At 40.1% G+C, this 27,319-nt stretch overlaps 1 protein-coding gene and 1 long non-coding RNA gene across 4 annotated transcripts in view; one reads left to right on the top strand and one right to left on the bottom strand.

Annotated features, from left to right (window-relative positions):
- LOC133556164 (phosphoribosyl pyrophosphate synthase-associated protein 1) overlaps positions 1 to 9,737 on the bottom strand; it is a 38,621-nt gene extending 28,884 nt beyond the window's left edge. For 2 of the 3 annotated variants that reach the window (XM_061905825.1, XM_061905826.1), the window contains exons 1-3: positions 9,290 to 9,737; positions 9,019 to 9,071; positions 225 to 291 (exon numbers count right to left, since the gene is read on the bottom strand). In XM_061905825.1, coding sequence (XP_061761809.1) covers positions 225 to 291; positions 9,019 to 9,071; positions 9,290 to 9,372 — 203 coding nt within the window. In that variant the 5' untranslated portion in view covers positions 9,373 to 9,737. The remainder of the gene's footprint in view (positions 1 to 224; positions 292 to 9,018; positions 9,072 to 9,289) is intronic. The other variant, XM_061905827.1, reaches the window with a different exon arrangement.
- On the top strand, positions 9,253 to 17,668 carry LOC133556165 (uncharacterized). Its single transcript, XR_009807464.1, has 4 exons — positions 9,253 to 9,463; positions 16,259 to 16,341; positions 17,403 to 17,441; positions 17,526 to 17,668. It is a non-coding gene; the product is annotated as an uncharacterized LOC133556165 (long non-coding RNA).
- The last annotated feature ends 9,651 nt before the right edge of the window (positions 17,669 to 27,319 follow it).

The following is a 27,319-nucleotide window of genomic DNA, read 5'->3' as shown; positions in this document are numbered from 1 at the left end:
GAAATTAATTATTACATTGTGAAAACATTTTTTTTTTATTTAAATAATATGATTTTAAAAAATGTATAAATGTACATTAAATTAATGACACATTTGAAAAGAAACGATGCATTAAATTCCAAATTGCTATCAATTAATGACAAATTTAGGTGAAGATTTTTACGATTTTTTTAAATGAAATTTCATTTTGTCCCATCTGCGGCTATAAATGTCGCTGCACTCACCTTGGGATGGTCTGGATGATGAAAATAGTTTGTCCACGGACGGATTCTTTCACATCCACTCTCGTCTCTGCAGGAAAAAAACAAATACATTAAATGCGATAGCAAGTGACGATGCATAAACATTTCAGTTTAATAAAATGTCACAATTATCCAAATTAATTAAATTTTTAATGAACGTTATAAACACAAGTTGGGTGTTGGTATCAGATTGATACTAGCGTGATAGGATCAATACTTTTGTTGTAGTTTGTTGTAACTTTTCCCCTAACTGATCCACTAGGAGTACAACGATACACAAAATTCACGGTTCGGTTCAATATTTTAGCGTCAAGGTTTGATATTTTTTTCACAAAAAAAACAAAAGATACATTTTTTAACCTTTTTGTACCTGTAGTTCATTAAAATTATCAACATTTGTGTTTCAACTTAAAAGTACAGTTTTTAAATGAAATGTATCTGGTACAACTATACCTGCTCCATTTGCTCCTGTGCATACTTCGTACCATATAAAACAAAAACAGAGGCCTGTAAAAAATAATAATGAAATTAAATAAATGCACCTGATAAATCACCCATCTCTTGCTCTCTCTAATGGGGCTTTTGTCTTGTTGTATTAAACAGGAACTACGGTATCGGTAAAATAGGTTTGTGAAGGACTCTTGTAACGGGGCTTAAGTTGCATGTCGACGGCAATAAAAGTAGCAATCGCCCGATTCATTTCCTTTGCCCTCTTTAAATCATGTGCTAATGCAGTGGTCACCAACCATTTAGCGCCCAAGATCCCTGCTTTGTGTCGTTGTTATTGGTTGATGTCAACACTTTGGCCTTTCCTCATTGTGCTACTTGCTGTTTTCCCGATTTTTGCACGTTTTTTGGTTTTGCTTCATAATGTGTCACGGGCCACAGATGAACCCTGTGCTGCACTTTGGGAACGGCTACAGTAGAAGCTAACTGTTTATGGCCACTATATTCTCAGTACAGTAATAGATTTGTTTTGGTCACATATGGGACACGAGTCACATGGTTTTTACTTCACCATTGGAAGTAGTAAAATCAGCTAGCAGGTTTTTCCTGTGTGATTAAAGAAAGGACAAACGGGGAAGTCCTTGTTTGGTCATATTATTACTGCCTTTGCACATGTCAATGTTTAGTTTTGTATTCACAATAAATCAACACAAAATCCATATTTTGGCGCAATGTTCACGGAATGGGCTTCACGGTGGCAGAGGGGTTAGTGCGTCTGCCTCACAATACGAAGGTCCTGCAGTCCTGGGTTCAAATCCAGGCTCGGGATCTTTCTGTGTGGAGTTTGCATGTTCTCCCCGTGAATGCGTGGGTTCCCTCCGGGTACTCCGGCTTCCTCCCACCTCCAAAAACATGCACCTGGGGATAGGTTGATTGGCAACACTAAATTGGCCCTAGTGTGTGAATGTGAGTGTGAATGTTGTCTGTCTATCTGTGTTGGCCCTGCGATGAGGTGGCGACTTATCCAGGGTGTACCCCGCCTTCCGCCCGATAGTAGCTGAGATAGGCGCCAGTGCCCCCCGCGACCCCAAAAAAGGGAATAAGCGGTAGAAAATGGATGGATGGATGTTCACGGAATCTCCGTGTAGCATCCCGCCGCAGGTGAGCAATAATGGTCATGGACTTGTGGTTGAGGGAAGCGTTGTTTGATGTTGGATGCTACAAAAATGTAAGATTTGTTGGTAAAGTCATTCAGTCATTTTTGCAGCTCGATGAATTATGGCAGAGGCATGAGGGCATGTTTAGAGTTAAATAAAAAGCGTACCGGTTTGCGGGTCTGTTGGTCATTATTCGGGTGGGGGTGTCACTGATGCCATAATAATACTTGTTTTCTAACAATTTCGCGATCGACCGTTAGGGGCCCCAACTATCGACCACTCGATCTAAGCTTTCAGCAGTGTGTATTGTCAGAAGTTGATGAACCAATCCATTGTATCGAACGGTTCATTACGAATATGTGTATTGTTGCACCCCTAACTAGTACTACAACTATTGTAACATTATCTCAAAGCAGTCCGACTAAGTCTGCTCTGGGCGCTTGTTTGCCCACCAAGTGTTTGAGTCGGTCCCAAGTCTTAAACCGGATGTGGAGTAGTAGCCTGGAAGTAGTCATTGCCAATAAGTCGAATGTTCCATTATTTTCATTTGTTGTGCCCTACAAAGTGTTTATACTGCAAGTATTGTACCTTTTGCACCCCAGTCGTTGTAGTTTTCATTAAAAAAATTGGACGTGTTGATATAGCCATGTAAAATTGCTAATGCTAATTGGTGGCATGTCTATGGTATATCCAAAGTAGGTTAAAATCGAGCAAGCACATTTTGAAAAGTGGAGCCTTTACTGTACTTCCAAGTGCCTTCTTTTTGATGACTGTTTTTTTTTTTTTTTTTGGTTGGCATGACAAAACTGTCTGCTCTCAGTGCCTGTTTGCCCGCCATGTGTTAAGAGTCAGTGCAGTCTGCAACCGGACATCGCCATATGGTACAGTTTCATTTAACATGAAGCGGCAGGTGATAGTCCAGATGGAATTTGGTCGGTACCAATAAATGTAGCAAAATAAGAGCCCATCACTAATCAACTGTGTCGAAATTGTCTCTGTTCATCCTACACTGGCTTGATTTTATTTTTTATGATTATACTTTGGTGCCAAAATGCAGATCAGTTTTACATGTAATTATGGATGGGTACGATTCAGGTACCAATTTTTGGTACCTGGGAATCAATACTGGTACTCTACGGTACCATGATAAATTTTATGATTATGATAACTGCTGTACAGTTGTTCTATCTTTTGTTTTGTGATCACATTTCTGGGTCTCAATTACAGTTGCAAGTCCAAAAAGTTACATCGCAAAAGTGTTTAGTTTATGGTGTGTGGGCTCGTCAGTTCAATCCTTGCTAAATGTAGTCTCTTGTTACACCACAGAAACTCTTAATGCTGTAAGTAATTTAATTATGACGCACCAGCTGTTTGACTGTAACGTGCATCTTAGTAGTAGTTTTTATTAACAAATTCAGAAATGTGTTGAAATTGCTTTGAAAAAAAAATTTGCTGTTGTTAACCAGTAGCATGTCAATGGCAAATACAATGTATATTAGCATTAATCTAGCGCATTTTTGGAAATGTAGAGCCTTACTTTAATTATGTTGGAGAGTTTTTTGAGTCCATTTATTTTCTGGTATTGACAATTGCAACATTACCTTGAGGTAGTTTGGCTGAGTCCGCACTCAGTTCTGCTGGAGTCATCGCCAAGTGCTGAGTCGCCAACCGGGTGTGACGTCACGCGCAAATCAGGTACTGAACATGGCATCGTCAAGTTTATGTGAACCGACGGGATTTGGTCGGTGCCGGAAAAAATACCGGATTGGGTACCATACCTACATGTAATGCGGGTTGATGTGAAAAATATAAGCCGGAAAGTGTTTTGTGTGACACGAGTCATAAAATCTGACCTTTGCTCACACAGGCCCGGCAGAAATCTCCGGACTCCGTTTGGCGTACGTTGTGCCTGTGTGTTTGGACCTTTAAACTTATTCAGTGAGGATTTGTGGTCACCCAGAGGTGATATGATATTTTGTAATCACCTGGCTCATTTAATATGCGTGGTGGTCAAGCTAGCGTCTGTTCCCAATGGATACCAGGCACCATTTAGACCAGGGGTGCCCATTACGTCGATCGCGATCGACTGGTCGATCTCGGAGGGTGTGTCAGTCGATCTCAAGCCAGGCATTAAAAAATATACATAAAAATGAGCAATCATCAATCATACCAAGACTTCACTTTCGTCAGTTGTTTGACATTCTCGGCACCCGAGGATCTTGTGAGATGACGCTGGCTGCTGCAAGCTCATATTTAAGAAAAAAATCACTAACAGGGCGGACGCAGAGAAACACATTTTATTTCTAGAGACTCCGTACCTACTGTCAAAACTCTAAAGACCGACTGCACAGTTCCTGTCTTCACCATAAAAGACCTGTTTCATCCTGCCTGTGCTAACAAAATAAGAGTCTCAGAAAGCTAGCGTGCACAAGCTAGCAAGCTACGGAGTTTGATGCCAATGTATTTCTCCCCCGCCCTCAGCGACCGCTTTCTCACTTGCTTGCCCACCCGCACTCTCACTGACGTCACTCACCTGTTACCAGACATTAGAGGGCCACACACATATGCTACTCTCATTACAAAGTGTTTAAAAACGAGTATGCAAGTTGGACAAATGAGATGCCAAATCCAACCACTTTCATGTGGTATTGGACAGAAAGGAGGACTTTTTTTTTCCTCCATTTGAAAATGCGGACGTTATCAGCACCACTGTCTAATTCCAATCAATGCAAGTCATCAGAATCAAATACAGCAACTTATATTCTTGTCTTCATGAAAGAAAGGAATCTATGTGTGTTAAACATGCTTGTATTATCATTAAACACCATTAACTTGTTAACAAAAATGTCTCTTTCATAAATAAATAAATATAAATTATAAATACGAATGAGGTAGATCTCCTCGACTTGGTCAATTGAAAAGTAGCTCGCCTGCAGAAAAAGTGTGAGTGCCTCTGATTTAGACTTTCTCGAATAAAAAAATTGCCCTAACATGCTTGCGTTGTTTCAACATGTGCAAATCACTTATATTGTGCAAATAATATATAAAAATTCTGAGTTCTTCGAGAAGGGAGAGAGAGTACGAAACGACCACAAGAAAAGTGGCTCTCGAATATAGCACTACAGTCTAAGGGAGCAGATTTGAAGAATGCACGAGTATGCAGATTTGTTTGATATACTTTTAACGTTTACTATTTCCTCATTGAACCTTTATCTTGATATTATCTATCTTGTTTCGAAGTTTTTAAAACACAGTGTACGAAGGCTATAGAGTACTACTCACGATTTGTTCACAAGGACATGTCCTTGCAAGACGCGAAGTCAAAATGTGAAATGCAAACTATCTTGTTTCAAAGTTCTTAAAATGCAGTAAATCAAGGTTATCAAGTGATACTCGCGGTATATTTACAAGGACGCTTGCTGGCTAGACGCAAAGTCAAATCCCGAAATGCAAACGGTCTTTTTGCAAAGTTCGTAAAACGCAGTGAATCAAGGCTACAGAGTGCTACTTGTGGTTTGTTCACAAGGACGTGTTCTCACAGGTCGCAAAGTCCAATTGTGAAATGCAAACCATTTTGTTTCGAAGTTCTTAAAACAAAAATGTACCAAGGCTTTAAGGTGCCCTCGTGGTTTGTTTACAAGAATGCATCCACGCAAAAAGCAAAGTCAAATCATGAAATGCAAAATGTCTTATGTTTTTCTTAAAAACGCAGTGTACCGAGGCTATCGAGTGCTACTCGCGGTTTGTTTACAAAGACCCGACCTCGCAATATGCAAGGTCAAATTACAAAAAGAAAACTATCTTTTTGCAAAGTTTGTAAAACGCAGTGAATCAAGGCTACACAGTGCTACTCGTCGTTTGCTTACAAAGATGCGTCCTCGCAAAACTCAAATTCAAATCGTGAAATGCAAACCATTTTGTTTCAAAGTTCTTAAAACGCAGTCTACCAAGACTCTCGAGTGCTACTCACGGTTTGTTTACAAGGACGTGTCCTTGTAAGACGCAAAGCCAAGTCACGAAATGCAAACTCTTTTTGCAAAGTTCGTAAAACGCAGTGAATCAAGGCTCTGGAGTGCTACTCGCAGTTTGTTTACAAGGGCGCATCCTCGTAAGACGCAAAGTCCATCCATTCATTTTCTACCGCTTGTCCCGTTCGGTCGCGGGGGGTGCTGGGGCCTATCTCAGATGAATTCAGGCAGAAGGCACAGGTACACCCTGGACAAGTCAAATCTAAAATTAATACTCTTTTGTTTCAAAGTTCTTAAAACACAGTGAATCAAGGCCATCAAGTGCTACACTGTTTTTTTTAAAAAGACATGACCTTGCGATACGCAAAGTCAAATCACAAAATGCAAACTATCTTTTTGCAAAGTTCTTAAAACGCAGTGAATCAAGGCTATCGAGTGCTCTTCGTGGTTTGTTTACAAGGACATCCACACAAGACGCAAAGTCAAATCACAAAGTGAAAACGGTCTTGTTTTGTAGTTCTTAAAACGCAGTTTCCCAAGGCTATCGAGTGCTACTCGCAGTTTGTTTACAAGGACACATCCACCCAAGACGCAATGTCTAATTGTGAAATGATAACTACCTTTTTTCAAAGTTCTTAAAACGCTGTGAATCAAGGCTACCGAGTGCTACTTGGCACCTATTTAACAATACCACCTTAACATTTAAGAATTTGGGTATCATTTTGACCCAACTCTCTCATTTCAGTCACACACACCAAGAGTGTTACTAAAACGGCTTTCTTTCATCTCCGTAATGTCGCTAAAAATTTTCTATTTTGTCCACTAGCGACGCTTAGATCATTATTCATGCGTTCGTTATATGTCATCTCAATTACTGTAACATATTATTTTCGGATCTCGCTGTGTCTAGTATTAAATATTACAGTTGGTACAAAATGCGGCTGCTAGACTTTTGACAAGAACAAGAAAGTTTGATCATATTACGCCAATACTGGCTCACCTGCACTGGCTTCCTGTGCACTTAAGATGTGACTTTAAGGTTTAACTTTTTATGTATAAAATACTACACAGTCTAGCTACAGCCTATCTTGCTGATCGTATTCTACCATATGTCCCGGCAAGAAATCTGCTTTGAAAGAACTCTGGCTTATTAGTGATTCCCAGAGACCAAAAGAAGTCTGCGGGTTACAGAGCGTTTTCTATTCGGGCTCCAGTACTCTGGAATGCTCTCCCGGTAACAGTTCGAGATGCTACCTCAGTAGACGCATTTAAGTCCCATCTTGAAACGAATTTGTATACTCTAGCCTTTAAAGAGATCTCCCTTTTAGATCGGTTGATCTGCCATTTCTTTGCTGCTCTGCCCTTCGTAGAGAGGGTGGGGGCACAGATTCGGTGACCACAGATGAGGCGCGGGCTGTCCAAAGTCGGAAACCAGGGTGGACCACTCATCTGTGCGTCATTTGGGGAAGTCTCTGCGCTGCTGACTTGTCTCCGCTCAAGATGATCTCCTCCTGGCCCCACTATGGACCGGACTCTCACAATAGTATGCTAGATCCACTGGACATCCATTGCACCAGTCGCCCAGGGGAGGGGGGGCCCCCCACATCTGGGGTCCCCTCCAAGGTTTCTCATTGTCATCCCATTGGGTTGAGTTTTTTTTCTTGCCCTGATGTGGGATCTGAGCCGAGGATGTTGTTGTGGCTTGTGCAGCCCTTTGAGACACGCGCGATTTATGGCTATATAAGTAAACATTGATTGGCAAAGCTTTCATCTGTGTACAACAGGGGTCAGCAACCCGCGCCTCCTTGGCCACTCTGATGTGGCTCAGCTGCACAATCGCCGACCCCCCCGATTGTTACGGGGGATTCTGGTTCTCGGAGATTCTTCCGGACATCACCCGGGGTCAACATTCTTCGATTTTCACTCGGACAACAACATTGAGGGCATGCCATGATGGCTTTACTTTTAGCGCCCTCTACATTTTGACGCATTTCACAAAATAAAGAAGTCAATGGGAGCCGCAATCATTCTCGCGAATAACCGCTGGTGGTCACCCATACAACAGTAATAAGGGCATGCCATGAAGCCATTGCCTGTAACGCCTTCTACAACATGTAGAGACATCTTGCCAGTCCAGTAACATGTTGTATGTGGCTTCCGCAGATACACGTACACGACTGCAAGGCATACTGGGTGACACAGAGTACACTGAAGGTTGTGATATAAATAACTTTAACACTCTTACTAATATGCACCACACTGTGAACACACACCAAACAAGAATGACAAACACATTTCGGGAGAACATCCTCACAGTAACACAACAAACGCAACACAACAAATAACCAGAATCCTTTGCATCCATGACTCTTCCTGACTATATTATACACATCCGCCCACCTCAACCAACGCACGGAAGGGGGGGAGCGGGGTTTGGTGCTAGCGGGGTGTATAATATAGCCTGAAAGAGTCATGGATGCAGAGCATTCTGGGTAATTCTTATGTTGCTTTTATAATGTGTTACAGTACGGATGTTCTCCAGAAATGTGTTTGTCATTCTTGTTTGGTGTGGGTTCACAGTGTGGTACATATTAGTAAGTGTGTTAAAATTGTTTATATCATAACCTTCAGTGTACTCTGTGTCACCCAGTATGCCTTGCAGTCGTGTACGTGTATCTGCGAAGGCCACATACAACGTGTTACTGGCCTGGCAAGCTGTCTGTACATGTTGTAGAAGGCGTCAAAGGCAATGGCTTCATGGCACGCCCTATTATTGTTACATGGGTGACCACCAGCAGATATTCTCAAGAATGATTGCGGCTCCCTTTGTCGTCTTTAATTTGTGAAACGGGCCAAAATGGCTCTTTGAGTGGTAAAGGTTGCCGACCCCTGGTGTAGAATGACTTCTGGAGCACCTATTAGTTCAGATAGTTCAAGTTAATCCTTGAGATCCCACGACTTATCGTTTTTAGACAATGTTTATGGATCGATTCCATTGCGTAGTTCGAATATTTGCTCGTATCTGCATTTAGAGATGTCATCTAAGCCTCCGGTGTACTGAGATAACACCATGAAAGAAAAGAAAGACACTACAAAGTACCCATGCTGGTTGGGTTGACCACCACTTTCCGAAAAAAAAACAAAAAAACATGACTGAATACAAATAATTTCCTGTTACACCTGTGAGTAGTGGCTTTCTCTTACCACTATTCGACTCTTGAAAGACCACAGACTTTCCCAGCTCAACTCCTAGTCGCCTGTAAGAGGAAAAAGGACAACATTTCAACAGCAGGCTTGCACAAACAAGTCTTGGAAATTGAAGTAATTTGCAGGGAGACATTTTGCCCATGTGGGCAACATTTGCAAAAGTACTGGTAGTTCAAATCAATTCGAACAAGCCAGCATGTGGCAACGATCAGGCTGTTGTGGCCATTTCACTATTTGTCACGCAATCGCGTGAAGCCGAATGACTTACTCAGTTATCTTCTTAGCCAGCTGTGTGCAAGCTGCGGAGGAGTTAGCGGAGAAAACTCGGTATCCACTTTTCGCCACGTTCATTGTGCCGCTGCGTCGGTGATTCGCGTCCCCTGTAAAGAAAAAGCCCAAACGCGGACTTTGGCTCACACAAATGTCGGCTTGCGACGCTGAGGTGAGTTAGCTGTAGCGTGCTAGCCTGCTAGCTTGCTAACACCGGCCTGCTAGCTAAACCGCGACAATCGAAACCTAAAAACAAAGAATGCGGCTTTCAATTCCGGCACAAAGGTGAATAATTCCTGGCGATAAGCGATTGAAATGTCTTAGAATGGGTTAAGATGTTTCTGACGGGACGTGACGATGCTGCGCCGGGATCCTAACAGCATGCAGAACTACGGAAGCATCTTTATGACAAACTACTTGGCTTAGCTCATGATGTTGGCTTTCATCTTTATGTGTCACTGTTTGGATCACATGATTTATTTATATATATTCGCCTGTGTTCTGATAAATTACAAGGTAATGCGCTTACAAATTAAATATATTCATAATTCTAACAATACATTCTTCTGAATGAAGCCAAGGGATACCAATTCAACTGATGCTTGACCAGTCTGATTATTTTTGCGACGTGATAATAATAATAATAATTAATAACAATAATAATAATAATATTAGTGATGATAATGTAGCCGAGTGTCCTGGGTTCGCATAATTTGGGTACTGATAAAATAAAATAATAAAAGGGAGTCAAGAGAGCAGGTCCGGTCTCCACCACTTTATTGTTCCCTTCTTTACACCTATCTCCATACCCATCTATCACCTTCTTCAACAACCCGCCTTTATATAGACCTCTTACGTCACAGCCTTACGGCAACACTGGAGGGACACCCTGAACTGTTTGTTACAATAATAATATTAAGAATAGGATGGAAATGTAATTTGAAAGTTGTGCCTCAATAAAAAGTAACTTATATATTTGTCTTTTTCAACACTCGATCGAAGAGAGATGTGACTTTCGTGACTGAAGCGACTGTTTTGAATGGCTCCCTTAAGTGACCGATGAGAGCCAATTCGCAGTTGCGATTGATTGATTTATTGATTGATTGATTTTTGTCCTGGTCGTGGAACTGTGGAACTGCTTTATACTCTCGGCAGGGTTCTTGAGGGTGCATGGGAGTTTGCCCAACCAGTCTACATGTGCTTTGTGTTCTTGGAGAAGGCATTCGACCGTGTCCCTCGGGAAATCCTGTGGGTAGTGCTCAGAGAGTATGTCTTATTGTGGTGGTCCGCTCCCTGTATGATCAGTGTCAGAGCTTGGTCCGCATTGCCGGCAGTAAGTCGGACACGTTTCCAGGGAGGGTTGGACTCTGCCAAGGCTGTCCTTTGTCACCGATTCTCTTCATAACTTTTATGGACAGAATTTCTAGGCGCAGTCAAGGCGTTGAACGGTCCCGGTTTGGTTGCGGCGGGATTAAGTCTCTGCTTTTTGCAGATGATGTGGTCCTGATGGCTTCATCTGGCCGGGATCTTCAGCTCTCACTGGATCGGTTCGCAGCCGAGTGTGAAGCGACCGGAATGAGAATCAGCACCTCCAAGTCCGAGTCCATGGTTCTCACCCGGAAAAGGGTGGAGTGCCATCTCCGGGTTGGGGAGAAGACCCTGCCCCAAGTGGAGGAGTTCAAGTACCTAGGAGTCTTGTTCACGAGTGGGGGAAGAGTGGATCGTGAGATCGACAGGCGGATCGGTGCGGCGTACTCAGTAATGCGGACGTTGTACCGATCCGTTGTGGTGAAGAAGGAGCTGAGCCGGAAGGCAAAGCTCTCAATTTACCGGTCGATCTTCGTTCCCATCCTCACCTATGGTCATGAGCTTTGGGTCATGACCGAAAGGATAAGATCACGGGTACAAGCGGCCGAAATGAATTTCCTCCGCCGTGTGGCGGGGCTCTCCCTTAGAGATAGGGCGAGAAGCTCTGCCATCCGGGAGGAGCTCAAAGTAAAGCTGCTGCTCCTCCACATCGAGTGGAGCCAGATGAGTTGGTTGGGGGATCTGGTCAGGATGCCACCAGAACGCCTCCCTAGGCAGGTGTTTAGGGCACGTCCAACCGGTAGGAGGCCACGGGGAAGACCCAGGACACGTTGGGAAGACGATGTCTCCCGGCTGGCCTGGGAACGCCTGGGGATCCCCCGGGAAGAGCTAGACAAAGTGGCTGGGGAGAGGGAAGTCTGGGCTTCCCTGCTTAGGCTGCTGCCCCCGCGACCCGACCTTGGATAAGCGGAAGAAGATGGATGGATGGATGTATGGATTGATTGATTGATTGACATTTGTATTAGTAGATTGCACAGTACAGTACATATTCCGTGCAATTGACCATGCACTAAATGGTAACACCCAAATACGTTTTTCAACTATAAGTCGGGGTCCACGTTAAGCAATTCATGGTAATGGCGAGCTGTTTGATTGGGAGCCGTTTATTTATGCATGCACAGATTAGACTTAGACTTAAGACTTAGACAAACTTTAATGATTCACGAGGGAAAATGTTCAACTCAGTAGCTCAGTTACAATGATGGAGAGTGTAAGGATGGAAAGGACAATGCAGGTATAAATAGACTAGATATAGCAATATAAAATATAACATATCTGCGAATTTATACAATATATACTTAATATGTGTACAGTATATTATATATACAGATATATTATGTCTATAACATATATACAATATATACCAATTACCATGTACAATATTACAGTATATGTGGCAGCCGCAGCATAAACTAGAGAGTAAATCCAGCAGAAAATAGAATATAGACATTAAAAACAAAGAGAAGTAGCTAACATAAAAGGTGTCAGGTAATAGACGGATATTATCTATTGCTGTATAAGGGAGTGATTATACAGCTTGATGGAGTGCGGAATGAAGGAGTTCTTGAATCGCACAGTGCGGGAAGGAGCCTGTTGGAGTATGAACTCCACTGTCCCTCAATTTTCTGGTGGAGTGGGTGGGCAGGATTGTCCATGATGGCCAGCAGTTTGTCCAGTGTCCTCCTGTCCCTCACTGACACAAACGCCTCCAGCTGCGAGCCAATAGTTTGGCCGGCTTTCCGGATCAGTTTATCAATCCGGTTTAAGCCCCTTTTGCTGGAGCTGCTCCCCCCAACAAACCACTGCAAAGTACAGGGCACTGGCCACAACACACTGATAAAATATCTCCAATAGCTTGCTGCACACAATTAAGGACCTAAGCTTCCTTAGGAAAAAGAGTCCGCTCATGCCTTTCTTGTAAACCGCATTGCAGTTGTCCTTCCAGTCCAGTCTGCTGTTCAAATGAACTCCAAGGTACTTATACTGCCCCAGTACTGCCACGTACCGGCCCTGGATCTTGATGGGCTCCAGCCGGGTCATACTCTTCCTGAAGTCGATGACCAGCTCCTTGGTCTTGTCCACATTGAGGACCAGATGGTTCGCCTGAGACCACTCCACAAAGTCAGCGATTACTGTCCTTCACTTCAATTCCTGTCCCTCGCCGATACACCCGACCACAGCAGAGTCATCAGAGTATTTCTGCAGGTGGCGGAACCTGGAACTGTACTGGAAGTCTGAGGCGTAGAGGGTGAACAGGAAAGGTGACAGGACAGTTCCCTGTGGAGCACCTACACCACTGACCACAGTATCTGACAGGGAGCTCCCCAGTCGCGCAAACCTGGGCCTGTCAGACAAGTAATCAATGATCCAGGAGACAATGGATGAACTGACATCCATCCTGAGCAACTTGTCACTTCTAACAGATGCAGCATCTGGCATTTTTTAAAGTTGTATTTATACTTTTTACTTACATATCTACATTTTACAATCTGGACCTCCTCTCCAGGGGCCCAGGCTTAGACCGATTTTTTCATTTTATTTTATTTTATTCTATTTCAATCTTTTCTTTTTTCTCTCCCATTCCCCTCCACTTGTTTACCTGTATCTCACCTTTTTTGTAAGGGGCGCCGGAAGTTGGCAGACCCGTCAGCGATCCTGTTCTGTCTCCCTGTAATGTTTGTCTGATCTTGAATGGGATTGTGCTGAACATTTTAATTTACCCTCTGGGATTAATACAGTGTGCCTGATTGTGATTCTGATTCTGATTTTATTTTTACTGATTTGAGTTCTTTTTTCAGAATAGTATTGTTAAAATTCTAATGCAGGGGTACCCAAACTACGGCCAGCATTCATAATCTGGTCTGCGGGACGTCCGTGTAATAGTTACTTTACATGCAGTTGGCTTTCGACCCACGGCAAAATATTATTTTAGGCCAATGCGGCCTCCAATTGTACACAAGTTCGAGATTTTCGTGCCACAGTAGTCTTGCAGTTGTGTCCCACCCGCCATCAAAACATTTAGGCAGACTTGATTATGTGGATAATTTTCACAAACAAAGGCTGCAATTATCGTGCCGTTAGGTCCCACCGAACAACCCGACCCACCATAAAAAGTTACAGGAAGATTGGAGCATGTGGACAGAAGTTATGAGCGTTATAAATTTTCACTACGAGGGGGCGATATATGCGCCCCAGAAGTTATTCAATTGCGTCCCACCCAAAACCCAAACCCACTATGAAAAATTCAGGAAGAGTGGAGTATGTGGAATGAAATGAGTCAATTTCAGTTTTTTCAAACATCCATATAAAAGTATGCAAAAGCTATGACAGTTATATTTTTTCACCACAAGGGGGCGATCTAAGTGCTGCAGTATTGATGCAGTTAAATCCCACCAAACACCCCGATACACCAAAAAAAAATTCAGGAAGATTGGAAAATATGGGCAGAAGTTATGACTGTTATCATTTTCCAACACAAAGGGGCGATAAAGGAACTGGAGTTTTCATGCCATTAGGTCGCATCCAACACCCGACTCACTATGAAAACAATTCGGTAAGATTTATGCATGTGATATGAAGTTATGAGAGTTATAATTCCTCACCACACGGGGACGATAACGGTGCCGGAGTAGTAATGCAGTTGTGTTCCATCCAACACCCCAACCCACCATAAAAAAAATTGGTAAGATTGGAGTATGTGTCAGGAAGTTGCGGGAGTTATAATTTCTCACCACATGGGGGAAATAAAGGCGTTGCAATTATATTGCCGTTATGTCGCACCCAACAACCCAACCCACCATAAAAGGTTACAGGAAAATTGGAGCATGTGGACCATGGGTGTCAAACTCTGGCCCATGGGCCAAATTTGGCCCGCCGTGTAATTTAATTTGGCTCTTGAGGCAATATCAAATTAACATTAGAGCTGGCCCGCCGGTATTATACAGGGGCGGTGTCGCTGTAACACCGCACTCACCGCTAGTACTCATACTTGCCAACCCTCCCGATTTTCCGGGAGACTCCTGAATTTCAGTGTCCCTCCCGAAAAACATTCTCCCGATTTCCACCCAGCCAACAATATTGGGGGCGTGCCTTAAAGGCACTGCCTTTAGCGCCTTCTACAACCTGTCGTCACGTCCGCTTTTCCTCCATACAAACAGCGTGCCGGCACAGTCACATAATATATGAAGCTTTAGCACAGAGGTATGTGAATGCAAGGCGTACTTGGTCAACAGCCATACAGGTCGCACTGAGGGTGGCCGTATAAATAACTTTAACACTGTTACAAATATGCGCCTCACTGTGAACCCACACCAAACAAGAATGACAAACACATTTCGGGAGAACATCCGCACCGTAACACAACATAAACACAACAGAACAAATACCCAGAACCCCTTGCTGCAATAACTCTTCCGGGATGCTACAATATAAACCCCCCGCTACCAACACCCCCCCCCCCCCCCCCGCCCCCATTTATTTTCAAATTTATTAGCCTGTGGAAAAAGTTAGTGTTGATATTTACCTCAGAAGGCTGCAAATAGAAAAGAGGCATTCAATTTTGTATTAAAATTTTATTTAATATGCCATTGATGTTTTTTCGTTTGTTTTTTTAAAGTTGATTTTGCACTTTTAAGTTATATAAGCGTTGCTTGTTCCATATTCCGTGTTAAAGCAAATCAGTGTAGCAAACTGAGCAATAATTATTGATATTTTTTTATTATTATTATTATTATTATTTGAAACTCAATTTTGCATGTCACTATAAAGTTATGTAAGCCTTGCTTGTTCAATATTCAATGCAAAACTTGTTGGGGTCCCTATTAAAAGATTAATTTGTTTAACCTTGGCCCACGTCTTTGTTCAGTTTAAAATTTTGGCCCACTCTGTATTTGAGTTCGACACTACTGATGTGGACAGAATTTATGAGCGTTATAAATTCTCACCACTAGGGGGCGATATATGCGCCCTAGAACTTATTTAATTGCGTCCCACCCAAAACCCCAACCCACAATAAAAAATTAGTTTTTTTAAACATTCATACAAAAGTATGGAAAACTTATGAGTGTTATCATTTTTCACCACAAGAGGGCAATCTAGGCGCTGCAGTGTTGATGCAGTTAGGTCCCACCCAACACCACGACTCACTATAAAACATTTCAAGAAGATTGGAGCATATCGGCAGAAGTTATGACTGTTATCATTTTCCAACACAAGGAAGCGATAAAGGTGCTGCATTTTCATGCCATTAGGTCGCATCCAACACCTAGACCCACTATACAAAATTTCCGTAAGATTGGATTACGTGATAGGAAGTTATGAGAGTTATAATTTCTCACCACAAGGGGGCGATAAAGGTGCCACAGTAGTAATACAGTTGTGTCCCATCCAACACCCCGACCCACCATAAAAATTGGTAAGATTGGAGCATGTGTCAGGAAGTTATGAGAGGTTTAATTTTTCACAAAAAGGGGGCGATAAAGACGCCGCAGTATTGATGCTTTTACGTCCGACCCAACACCCGGACCTACCATAAAATATTTCAGGACGTTTGTAGCATGTGGACAGAAGTTATGACAGTTATATTTTTTTTTACCACAAGGGGGTGATAAAGCTGCCACACGAGTAATGCAGTTGTGTCCCACCCAACACCTCTCACCACATTCCAGGAAGATCTGAGCATGTGTAAGTAAGTTATGACTGTTAAAGTATTTCACCACCTGTGGGCAATTATTTCACCACAGTTGTCATGCGGTTAAGTTGTACCTTACACCACAACCCCACGCCCACATCTGCTTGCTCAGGCGAAAAATGTTTGCAATTTATCATCACCTATACGTGTCGTACAACACCTAAAACCAATGAAGTTGGCAAGCTGTGTAGTTCATAAATAAAAACAGAATACAATGATTTGCAAATCAGTAGTCAAAACAGTATTGTTAAAACTGTTGTTGCACAGTATATTTTGATGTTGGTAAACAAATAGCTATATATATATGTATATATATATATATATATATATATATATATATATATATATATATATACATATATATATATATATATAATCTGTTGGTGGTATTTAAGAACAACATATTTTAGAAACAAAGAGAGGCTTATTTCTAACGTCCTTAGTTTGACTATGATTTAAAGTAAATGGAGCATTACAAAACAGAATAACAAATTATACTCTTGGTAAAATACATTAGCATTTTTATTAGACTGATCTGTCAAATCATAGCCAGATGTCAGAAGACGGGACATTCCCCAGAATTTAGAGGGGCGGGATGTCAGTTTTTTGGTGTTATTTTTTCGTATTCAATTTATGTGACATCATCACTTTGATTGACAGATTGACAGAAAAGTGGGTACCATAATCTCACATGCTAAAAAGAGTTTGGGTCAGTTTGAAAAGACGCTTAACGCCCGTCTCCTGCCTCCTCCTCTAATCCACTGGCCAACTTTAATCCACTCAAAAAAGTAAAAATGTGTGCCTTTATTGAAGTTTATAATTAATACGTTTTAATCACGTTAACTTTGACCGCACTAATATATATGTATATGTATGCAGCACCCCCCGCGACCCCAAAAGGGAATAAGCGGTAGATAATGGATATATGTATATATATATATATGAAACACCACACCCTGGCGCAGCGCTTACAATAGTTTAATGTTTTCACCATAATCAGTGTTCAAAAGGTGGGGCCAAGCTATTGAACCTTTCTTAACTCTGCCTCATTCAGGTCCGGCTCTCCTCTGTGTCAAGGCAGGTGCATCAGGCGGTAAGTGAGACATCCACTATTTCCCCACTAAAAGACATTACTAGTGAAATGTTTTACTTACGTTATGTTTCTATTGTTTTATAGGCAATTACCTATTGTGTGAAGGACTGAGAGCCCCGGATGGGAGATATTTATGTTTGGTCACTTTAAGTTTGATTCTTCCACACCCCGCCCCTCCTAAAAAGACTTGTATAATAAATACCCGTTTTGGCTTGCTGCAAAACAAATCCTGTGTCTTGGTGAGAATCAGGGTACCACTATATATATATATATATATATATATATATATATAGATAGATAGATAGATAGATATATACACACACACACACACACCGGTATTGGTATAGTACAGCGATACTAATGAATCATTTTCAGTACTATACCACCTCTGAAAACTACATATCAACCCACCCCACCAAGTTCATTTTATATTTTATAAACTCATGAAATACGTCCCTGGACACATGAGTTGAATATGACCAATGTATGGTCCTTTAACTACTTGGTACCAGATTGATACCCAAATCTGTAGTATCATCCAACACTAATGTAAAGCATCCAAACAACAGAAGATTAAATTGATTATTACATTTGAACAGAAGTGTAGATAGAACATGTTAAAAAATAAGGGTAAGTAGATATTAATAGTAAGTGAACAAGTAAATTAATAATTAATTTTCTACCATTTGTCCTTAATAATATTGACAAAATAATAGAATGATAAATGACACAATATGTTACTGCATACATCAGCAGACTAATTAGGAGCCTTTGTTTGTTTACCAACTAACAAAAGAAAAGTTGTCTTGTATGTTCACCATTTTATTTACATACAAAATTGCAATTAGAAACATATGTTTTGTGGTTCCCTTTAATTGGAAAAATATCGAAAAGTATCGAAATACATGTTGGTATCGATACAACACTATATATATATATATATATATATATATATATATATATATATATATATATATATATATATATATATATATATATATATATATAAATATATATATATATATATATAAATATATATATATATATATATATGTGTGTGTGTGTGGGGGAAAAATCACAAGACTACTTTATCTCTACAGAAATGTTTCATGAGGGGTTCCCTCAATCGTCAGGAGAACCCCTCATGAAACAGTTCTGTAGAGATGAAGTAGTCTTGTGATTTTTCCCACACACACATATATTGATTGCGCTCTACCACGGTATCGAGCACTATTCTCTGGATAATCTAATTAAGACATATATATATATATATATATATATATATATATATATATATATATATATATATATATATACAGTGTATATATATGTGTCTGTGTGTGTGTATATATGTATTTATTAAATGTGTATATTTGTATATGTGTATACATATGTATATATTTACATGTATGTGTATATATATATATATATACATATATATACATCCTAAATATATATATATATATATACATATATATACATATATATATATATATATCCATCCATCCATATTCCCTTTCGGGGTCGCGGGGGGCGCTGGCGCCTATCTCAGCTACAATCGGGCGGAAGGCAGGGTACACCCTGGACAAGTCGCCACCTCATCGCAGGGCCAACACAGATAGACAGACAACATTCACACTCACATTCACACACTAGCTGATATATATATATATATATATATATATATATATATATATATATATATATATATATATATATATATATATATATATATACTTTGTTTTTGTCCAGCCACTCAGACAAATCATATAGTTGATGTAGATGATCATATCTGCTGTACAAATTTACTTTAGAAAAGAGAAGTGTTGGATACTTGTCTTGTTGCCTTATTTGTATTTGACTTTATTAAATGTTTGGGTAGAATTTTATTCAAAAAAACAATTTTTCTGTTAAGAAATATAACAATGAATAAGAGTTGTTTTTCTATTTTGTTGTTCATCATAGAACTGGCACCCAATGTTAATAAAACAGTGTTAGTTTTTGTATCACGTATGGAAACATAACCCCTTAAGGATGGAGTAAATGGTGTGGTGGCCAAAGAATTGGAGCTCTACAAATAGACCTTTGAGATTATCATTTTTTTTTATCCGACATGCTCATTAAGCCCGTCAATCATGCCCCTCATTAGCTATCAGAAGGTTGCCGTAAATACACAGCTTTGTCCGCCATAAACGTTCATTAACAAGCTGCAACCTTGCACAAGTCCGACAATCGCACAAAACATTCTTTTTTCTTTTTCTTTTTTCCAACCCAGCTTGATCATTAATGGCACACTTGTGAATGTTTAACCGGCGTCTGTGCATTCTTTACACCTGAGTCCAGGTGGTAAAACACTCAACTCCGCAAGGGTTCGCCAACAAGCAGTTCTGGAATAGACCCCGGTACCACGAGCTGTGACCGCAAGAGTAAACCCTTTTTTTTTTGTTTTAGTTTTTTCAACGGGTGGGTGACAATCAGGGGGCTGGACCGTCCCCACTGGAGGGTAGAGTACCCCAAAATTGTACTCAATGAAGACTACCGTTATTTTAGAACAGAGGTGTCGAAGTCAAGGTCCGCGGGCCAGATCCGGGCCGCAAATAAATTATCTCTGACCCCCGGGATGATATTAGATTAGTATTAGAACCGGCCCGCAGGCCACAGCTGCCTGCTGCTGTTTTGCACGCACCACTTCTCTATCAGTGTTGATCTGAATTTTGATTTTTATTGAGGATCCTCATTAGCTGGTTGACATAACAACCCACTCGTCTTCCTGGGGTCCACAAACGCAATAGAATTACAAGTAAAAACATATGATTGTACCTACACAATACAGAAACAAATAAAAATCTTCAACAAGCCAACGAGTAAAAAATTACAGTCCCAGAATTACTATACTTTTTACTATTTTATTACTATTTACCATTTAAATATAACTACACAATACAAAACCAAACAAAAATCACCACCAAGCAAACTAATTTACAGACTCAAATAAAATGTTAGTTTCCTTTTAAAAACCTGTTTAATTTCAATGACGGTGGGAATTATAATAGCACTAAGAATTTTCAAAATGGGGTCCCAGGGGCCCCATCAAGTCATATAAATGGGGTCCGACAATAGATTTTTGGGGTCCCACTTTTTTGTAAGGGTTTTGAAAACAAATGATAAATGTCTGTGTTACCCTCGTATATTTTAGATTTTATATTGTGTTTTGGAAAAAGGTTGTCATAAACGTTACTTAATTCATAAAAAAAAAAAAAATCATACAAAAGAAAACACATGTTTATGCATTTGTAAATGCTGCCAGTATTTTTTTCTATATTTTTATTGTACTATTTTCAGGCATGTGTGTGTTCTATTTTTGGCCAAAGTAAGAAAACAATCTGAAGTTGTCTTTATTTTTTAGTTTTAATGCCATGATTTTAATAGTCCGGCCCCATGTGTGCACAGATTATCCTCCATGCGGCCCCTGAGCTTTAGACGAATGTGACTCAAGTACAAGTAAAACTTAGACTTAGACTCAGACTTAGACTTCCTTTTTATTGTCATTCAAATTTGAACTTTACAGTACAAATAAGAACAACATTTTGTTGCATTAGCTGAAAGTAGTGCTGGATGATTAAAAAAAAGCAATAAGATGCAGATATAAATAAATAGATTACTGTACAGAAAAATATATTGCACTTTTGCATATGCATCCAGGTTTATGGATGTATGTTGTATTGTCTTTATATTCCAGCGAGTTAATCCATTTTGGGGGGAATTGAGGGGATAGTTTTGATGCGTTCAAGAGTCTTACGGCCTGAGGGAAAAAGCTGTTACAGAACCTGGAGGTTCTGCTTCGGAGGCTGCGGAACCTCTTCCTAGAGTCCAGCAGTGAAAATTGTCCTTAGTAGGGGTGGGAGGAGTCTTTGCAGATTTTCTGAGCCCTGGTCAGGCAGCGGCTTTTTGCGTTCTCCTGGTTAGGAGGAAGAGGAGTCCTGATAATCTTTTCCGCCGTCCTCACCACTCTCTGGAGAGACTTCCAGTCTGAGGCATTGCAGGCTCCAGTCCAGACAGAGAGGTTGTTGGTCACTATAGTATATAGTCTCTATAGTGCCTCTGTAGAATGTGGTTAGAATGGGGGGAGGGAGCTTTGCTCTTTTCATCCGCAGTAAAAAGTAGTCATCAAAATAATTACTCGAGCAAGAGTAGGTATCCCGTGAAAAAATTACTCAAGTATTGAGTAACTTTCGAGCAACTTCTGCTCTGGACCATACTCTGTGGCCTATTGGTTAGAGTGTCCGCCCTGAGATCGGTAGGTTGTGAGTTCAAATCCTAGCCAAGTCATACCAAAGACTAAAACAATGGGACTCTTGGCACTCAGCACCAAGGGTTGGAATTGGTGGTTAAATCACCAAAAATCATTCATGGGTGTGGCCACTGCTGCTGCTCACTGCTCCCCTCGCCTTCCAGGGGGTGAACAAGTACCCATCATTGGTACTTTAGCTTAAATATTTTGTAATGGTTCTTTGACTTCAATTGTAGTTGATGTGTGTGTGTTCGGATCTTTCTGTGATGAGTTTGCATGTTCTCCCCGTGACTGCGTGGGTTCCTTCCGGGTATTCCGGCTTCCTCTCAACTCCAAAGACATGCACCTGGGGATAAGTTGATTGGCAACACTAAATGGTCCCTAGTGTGTGAATGTGAGTGTGAACGTTGTCTATCTATCTGTGTTGGCCCTGCGACGAGGTGGCGACTTGTCCAGGGTGTACCCCGCCTTCCGCCCGAATGCAGCTGAGATAGTCTCCAGCACCCCTCGCGACCCCGAAAGGGATAAGCGGTAGGAAATGGATGGATGTGTGTGCGTGCGTGTGTGTGTTTTGGCAAACTCCACACAAGACATAAGCCTTCACCCAAACAACAGAAGGGCCTCATTTCAAAATGAGAGTTTTGGCTCCCATTTCCCCCCAGAGGAGAGAACTGGAATCACAGTCCAAACTTCCCAACACCTGATGGCCATCCAGCAATCAGGAAGGCTCTCGCCTGAAGCAATCACTTCCACTCATTTAAGTCTGCCGCTACAGCTCAGACTTTTTTCATTTCATTTTCATTTTCATTTTTATTTATCTCATTCATTGATGTGCATTTAGAACGATAAATAATTATATCACAATTATACAATTTAAATTCACACAATTCCTGAGAAGGAGCAGGATGAAGAAAATCTTATAATTTCCTGCTCCCTTTGACATAATACATTATCTTACTTCATGAATATCATTTAAGCCGACACATATATCCAAATGTGATGAAACAATCAAAAACAAAAAACAAAAGAAAAACACAACAAGTGCAAAACTTCATAAAGTATAAACCAAACCAAGAAAATAATAGTAATAATATAATATACACCTCACGGAATGATACAGAGCAAATACCAAACCAGACAAAAAATAAGTAAAATAATAAATAAAAAACTAAATGTAAACACTTATGGCTGTCCATATGATCTTATCGTTCTATCTTTATATATTTTTTTCAATTGGAATATATTTTTACAGTTTTTTATCTCGTTGTAAAGAGAATTCCACAATTTTACCCCCACCACTGATGTACACATTTGCTTTAAAGTTGTCCTTGAATATTGTTGTTTGAAATGACCTTTTCTTCTATGCTCTGTATTCTCAGAAGTGATGACAAACATTTTTTGTAAATTTGCTGGTAATGTTTTACTTCTAGCCTTAAACATGACACACAATGTCTGTAGCTTTACTAGCTCCTGTAGTTTCAATAGTCCAGAGTTAATAAATAAAATGTTAGTGTGTTCTAAGTAATCTACTTTATGAATAATCCTTATAGCTCTTTTCTGTAATTGATACAATGCCTTTATGTTACTCTTATATGTGTTCCCCCACACTTCCACACAGTAGCTGATATATGGCAATATAAGTGCACAATACAATATGCGCATTGCCCTATAATCTAACATATATTTTACCTTGTTTAATATAAAAATACTCTTAGACATATTTTTTCGTACATGTGCAACATGAGATTTCCATGTCAGACCATCATCCAGTATCACTCCTAAAAATCTAAGTTCAGAAACCCTTTCAATATCAATTCCATCTATCGACAGTTTGATGGTGTCCTCTCTTTTCCTCTTACCAAAAATCATAAACTTTGTTTTTTTTACATTTAATGATAATTTGTTGACATCAAACCATCTCTTAAGTTTAATCATTTCCTGTTCAATAAGTATTGATAACGCTTTTAAGTCATGTCCCGAACTATAAAAGTTGGTGTCGTCCGCAAATAAAACACATTTCAATGACTTTGATACCTCACATATATCGTTAATATACAAAATAAACAATTTAGGTCCCAAAACTGAACCTTGTGGAATTCCACATTCAATCCTCATTTGTTCAGATGTATTACCCAAAAAATCCACAAACTCTTGTCTATTTTCTAAATAACTTCTTAGCCATTCTAAAACTACTCCTCTCACACCAAGTGAATGCAACTTAGAAAATAATATAGAATGATCTATTGTGTCAAATGCTTTTTTAAGATCAATAAACACACCGATAGTGTATTTCCTATTATCAGTTTCTGTTGCTATATCCTCCATTATATTCATTACAGCTGAAGCAGTGGATCTATTAGTTCGGAATCCATACTGGCTCTCACTCAACAGCATGTTCTTCTCAATAAAACTGTCTAATTTTTCTACAAATACTTTTTCAATTATTTTAGAAAATTGTGACAGCAGTGACACTGGTCTGTAATTAGTAAATATATGTTTATCTCCCGTTTTATAGAGTGGAATTACTTTTGCTACCTTCATTCTATTTGGAAAAGTCCCTGTTTGAAAAGAGAGATTAAAAACATAACATAGAGGTTTGATGATACAGTCAATAGTCTTTTTTACAATTATCATGTCAATACCATCACTGTCTGTTGATGCCTTATTTTTCAGTTTTGTTACAACCGATAGAATTTCATTTTCACTAACATCTCCTAAAAGCATGGACTGTAGCACTTTGCTTCCCCCTCTCCATCCACTCTGTATATCTTTATGTTCTTCAATACTCTCTGCCAATTTGGGTCCAACATTCACAAAAAAAGAATTGAATCCATTTGCTACTTCTTTCATATTTGTTATCATCTTATTATCCTCATTTATAAAATAGCTTGGTGGGTTTGTAGGCCCCGATGTTTTACCTATTACCTTGTTCAGAATATTCCAGGTTCCTTTAATATTGTTTTTGTTGTTTTCTAGTAAGTTATTGTAATAGTCTTTTTTAGCTTGTCTCATTATTGTTATCAATTTGTTTTTGTAAACCTTATATTTCGTTTCAGCATCATTTGTTCTTACTTTTATAAAGTCTCTATAAAGTTTGTTTTTCTTTTTACAAGCATTCTGTAGTCCCTTAATAATCCAAGGCTTTATATTGTAGCTGTCTCTTTGTTTCCATACATTCGGACAATGTATTTCATACAATGATAAATAAATATTAAGAAAAGCCTCATATGCAGCATTTGCCTCTCCCACATACACCTCATTCCAGTCTGCTTCAAATAAGTCCTTCCTAAATTTATTTATTGCCTCTTCAGTCCTTTTCCTTGTATACCTATGGGTTTTCTCCTCCCTCTTTCTATATATTTGACAGTCATAAGTAAGAAACACAGGTAAGTGGTCACTTGTATCATTAATTATTAATCCACTTTTTATGTTATTTTCTATGTCATTTATAAAGATGTGATCAATTAATGTTGCACAATTTGTCGATATTCTACTGGGTTTGGTGATCAATGGATAAAGCCCTCTACTATATACCACATCCAAGAAGTCTCTTGCTGATTTATTTCTGGGTGAGCTTAGCAGGTCTATGTTATAGTCGCCACACATGACGAATGTTTTCTTTTCCTTTACCTTACACAGTAATTCTTCCAGACTATCATGAAATGCTTCTACCTTAGACCCAGGTGTCCTATATAAACACGTAACAATAACATTTCTCTTCTTTTCTATGTCTACCTCCACAGTTACACATTCAAATAAATCATCGATTACCGTTGTCATACATTCGACAGGTTTACATTTCAAGTCGCAGTCAACAAACAGGGCCACACCTCCTCCCTTCTTGTTTTTTCTACTACTGTGATACAACTTATACCCTTCAATGGAGAAGTCAATACCTCTGTCTTTATCGATCCATGTTTCAGAAAGTGCTATTATTTTGATTTTGCTGTTTAAAGTCTTCAAGTATTCGTCAATCTTTGAGAAATTTGCATATAAGCTTCTGCAGTTGAAATGTATTAAAGAAAATTTATTATCTGAGCTAACATTGTCATTAAATTGTTCCTCGGTGTAGTAGTCACAAGTAGCATTGATTGAGTTGAACAGATGGTTATCTGGGTCAACATCATATTCAAAGTCATGTAATTTATAGTCCATGTATTCAGCTCTTGAAGACGCTTGATTCTCAGTTGTCTCACCTTCTCGTCGCGAAGCCTTCCCCATCTCCAGCCAAGGATGAGCCATGTCAGTCATACGCCTAGCAGGTCTCATCTATATTGATCCAAGTCACGGAGCTCTCGAATCGTGACAACTTTGGCTTCTTCATATGGTCCATTTAGCCGAATCATGATTTTACAGTTTCGTGTCCATGTTGCTTGTATCTTGTTTTCTTTTCTGAGGATGCGTGCTTGTCTTGCAATGTCGGCGTTCTTCTTTGTAAGATGTTCATTGATGTAAACCCCAGTTCCTTTCAGCTTCCTTCCCTGCCGTAGTAACTCCGTCTTAAGTTTTCGATTCGCAAACCGGATCACAATGGCTGGGTTGGTTCTACTGTCCTTCCTGGGTATGGTATGGGACGCCGAAATGCTGCCACTTTGAAGAGATATGTTCTTACTTGTAAAAAAGTTCATTACTTGCCGTTCAAGTGTCTCAAGTTCGTCTGCCGGGGCTTCGGCGTCCTTGTCAGCGTCCCTGCTGCGAGTCCCGGCCACTCTTGCATACGTGCGATGTTTGGTTTCCAGTCCGCTTATAATCAAATCGTCCATTCTGGTGTATTGTTCAAGTTCGTCAATTCTTGCTTCTAGGTCGACAATTTTCTTGTCTTTCTCCTTGATGATGTTTTTTAGCATTTTGATCTCGGTCAACAACTCCATTAGTGTGTCTTGCTGCTTGGCCACTGTCCTTACATCTTCCGACAGGGAGTTGATAGATTTTCTAATCTCCTCCAAGTCTTCCTCGAGTTTCTTGTGTTTTGCAGTCATTTTCTTGAATATCGCCGGCTTGTAATCTAATGTATACCTGCTTTACTTCTACATCATCCTCAGACAGGATGTCCATCACAAAGATCCATGCTCGGGAGATTCTGGACTCCAGAGGTAACCCCACAGTAGAAGTGGACCTTGTTAGTATGTTGACAAACTTCTTCACAGAAAGATGATTGCTGATTGCTAGCGGCCGGTCAATGAGGAGAAGTCTCCGGTGGGTCCGTGGCTGCTGGCGCTCTTCGTCTTTGTGGTTTGTGGCTCAGGTATGTGGGCTCTACCGAGGATGTCGTTGTGGTTTGTTCAGCCCTTCAGGCCAACAAACACTGCTCTTGGAGCAGTGGCTGACGGTGAGATGACTTATATTATTTTGATGTTTCATTTGGTGTGCTGAATTTATTTTAATTGTGAATTCTCAAATGTTTCATGTCAAATCTGAGCTGTAAACGGTCATTACATGTACTTTTGAAAATACTTTACTTTCAAAAGTGGTTAATTGAAATGTAATTTGTTTAATTGGTCCCTAATTGCGTTTGTGTGTTTCCACCTTCTCCAAAGGTTTTTCACCTTACAACTATTGATTTTTAATGAAAAAAGAGACAATAAAG

Source organism: Nerophis ophidion, linkage group LG07 (genome assembly GCF_033978795.1).
Source record: "Nerophis ophidion isolate RoL-2023_Sa linkage group LG07, RoL_Noph_v1.0, whole genome shotgun sequence".
NCBI classification, from domain to species: Eukaryota; Metazoa; Chordata; class Actinopteri; order Syngnathiformes; family Syngnathidae; genus Nerophis; species Nerophis ophidion.
Note: the sequence above shows the minus strand (reverse complement) of the source record. Positions and strands in the feature narration are given on the sequence as shown.